The sequence below is a fragment of the Chinchilla lanigera genome, unplaced genomic scaffold, assembly GCF_000276665.1.
Source record: "Chinchilla lanigera isolate Chin_1 unplaced genomic scaffold, ChiLan1.0 scaffold00067, whole genome shotgun sequence".
Taxonomy (NCBI): domain Eukaryota; kingdom Metazoa; phylum Chordata; class Mammalia; order Rodentia; family Chinchillidae; genus Chinchilla; species Chinchilla lanigera.
This window is the reverse complement of record NW_004955468.1, coordinates 12,062,030-12,064,518: the sequence shown is the minus strand read 5'-3', so window position 1 is coordinate 12,064,518 and position 2,489 is coordinate 12,062,030. Positions and strand designations below refer to the sequence as shown.

Genomic DNA, 2,489 nt, shown 5'->3' with positions numbered 1-2,489 from the left:
CTTGCACATGTATGTCTGATTTATTTCACTTATGAGTATGGTCTCTAGTTGTGACCATTTACCTATAAAAGCCTCAAGTTTATCTTTCTTTATAGCTGAAGAGTGGCAGTTGTTAACTCTTCACATGTACTATAGTTGCATCTTACGTCAGACTTCTGAACCATGATGATGAGATCATTTGAATTGTTCTGTGCTGCTTTCTGTCCTCAAATAAAGTTTCTTTCCCTTCCCTAGACCCGAAAAATCCTGTCTGCCTGTGAGAAGAACCCCACAGATGCCTGTCAGCTTAATTATGACATGCACAACCCTTTTGACATTTGTGCTGCATCTTACCGGCCCATCTACCGTGGAAAACCAGTGGAGAAGTGTCCGCTCAGTGGGGCCTGCTATTCCCCTGAGTTTAAGGGTCAGATCTGCAAAGTCACTACAGTAAGTATTGTCCTCAAGAATGCATCTGCAGCTAAGTACATGCCTGTAATCCCAGCTGCTCAGGAGGCTGAGGCCAGAGAGTTGCAAGTTCAAAGCCAGTGTAGGCAATTTAGCGAGACACTGTCTCAAAAAAAAAAAAAAATGAATAAAAAGAAAAAAATGTCTGGGGATGTAGCTCAATGGTAGCAGGCTTACTGCCTAGCAAGAACTCCTGGGTTCAATTCCTAATACTAAAATTAAAAAAATATATATACTATATACTATAGTAAAAAAAAATATAGTAGTAAAAAAATATATACTACTATATTGAGGGATGGAGAAAGAAAGAACCACTGTAGCTGTTTTCCTTGGGGCAGTGATACTGGAAAAAACTAGAGCTTCTCTATTGTTCCATTTCTCAGTAACAAATGTTTATTGAGAGGCACAGGAACAGACCTGTAGGGTTCTCAGCCTCACGGATGTCTAACTTGGTCCTCCTCTGTTTTCCTCTTCCACAGGTGACAGAGATTGGCAAAGATGTGATTGGTCTAAGGATCAGTCCTCTGCAGTTTCGCTAAGACCCCTGTGTGTGTGTAGGTCCATCATAGCCTTTTCCCGCAGAGAAGTAGTCTCTGCACCCTCCTGACACCAGCCTGCGCCCACAGCCACACCCGTGTATTGTGATTTGGCTCTCCCTAAAACTTAGTGTCCTTTTCTCTACTTTGGTGGCAAATCAGAATGTCTAGATTTGACGTCTTTGCCATGAAGACCCATGCTCCTCTCAAGGTGACAGTCGTGGTCAGAGTTAGCCTTGCTCTTCCTGCTTAGCCCTTGCAAGGAACAAATGAAGACTCATGATGGGCACTGGGTTAGTAAATTCCTTCAGTATTTATTCCTCCCCTCCCCACCACCTTGTTTCCTTTCTGCTGGAAAGAAGCAGGACATAGCAAATAAGATGCCATGTCTTACTCAGCTACACCAAACTCTTCACTCTCCCGTTTCCTTGGGCATTTAAACTCCTAGGCAGATACCCTGTGTGCCCAGAAACTTAAGGCGTGAGAAAAATCATTTAGTTTTCCAAATTGCAGACTACTTTTCATTGATTTGTCCTTACAACCATCATTGTCATACTTCGTTTCTCATACTAAATAAATTTGTACAAGAGCTTCTTGGCTTGACTTTTATTTCCTGAACACTACTTTCATGTTCCGGTTCCCTCCATGTAGCTGCTCACCAAAGCAGATCTCTTTCCTTTAGTAGTGACTTTTAATTACCAGGTACCCACTACTGGGGAAAAAATTCTGTTTTTCATGGGATAGAGGTGAGGTGTGTTTGGCCCAGACCTAACATGTTGTGAGAGGGGTAGAAAGCAAGTCAGTAGCTCTCCTATTCGCTTTTGGCCGCCACCTTCCATCTGCTGCTAATTATCACCAGTATTCATTGATCATCTACCATATACCTCTTCCTGTTCTACTTATTTTACATGTAGTATGTGTAGATTAATTAGTATATTATATATTTTACAATGATTAGCAAAACAGTATTTTGCTTGTGTGGTAAGAATAACTGGGTAGAACAATGTACTGTGCCTTTGATTTACAAGTACCATTGAAAAGGTGCACATTTTTTTTTTTTTTGTCTTTTTCTTTTTGAGACAGGATCTCACTATGCAGTTCAGGCTGGCCTTGAGCTCACTTTGTAGCCCAGGCTGGCCTCGAACTCACAACGATCCTCCTGCCTCAGCTTCCTGAGTGCTGGAATTATAGGTGTACACCACCACGCCTGGCTTCAAATCCATACTCTTAAGTCAAATAAATCAGATGCACATGAATACTGCATTGTTTCTCTGGTATGAGAAACCAAAAGTGTAAATAAGGACCAAAATGTATAATAGGTATTGTGGAATAGGAAGAAAATGTTCAAATGGGGAGGGGAACAAAAGAGGGGGAGAGGAAAGAATGGAAAAGTGAAAAAAAAAATGAGGAAGGAAAACGGAAACAAAGCTTTGTAAATGGGGAGGGCAGGAGGGGTCGAAGGGAGGGTAGGGAATGGAGAAAACAGTTATATCGTCCAGTGGTACA

At 41.7% G+C, this 2,489-nt stretch overlaps 1 protein-coding gene across 2 annotated transcripts in view; it reads left to right on the top strand.

The window, feature by feature from the left end:
- Positions 1-1,577, top strand: part of Copa (coatomer protein complex, subunit alpha) — a 48,107-nt gene extending 46,530 nt beyond the window's left edge. For both annotated transcript variants that reach the window (XM_005400207.2, XM_005400206.2), the window contains exons 32-33: positions 235-429; positions 927-1,577. In XM_005400207.2, coding sequence (XP_005400264.1) covers positions 235-429; positions 927-986 — 255 coding nt within the window. In that variant the 3' untranslated portion in view covers positions 987-1,577. The remainder of the gene's footprint in view (positions 1-234; positions 430-926) is intronic.
- Positions 1,578-2,489: the final 912 nt, after the last annotated feature.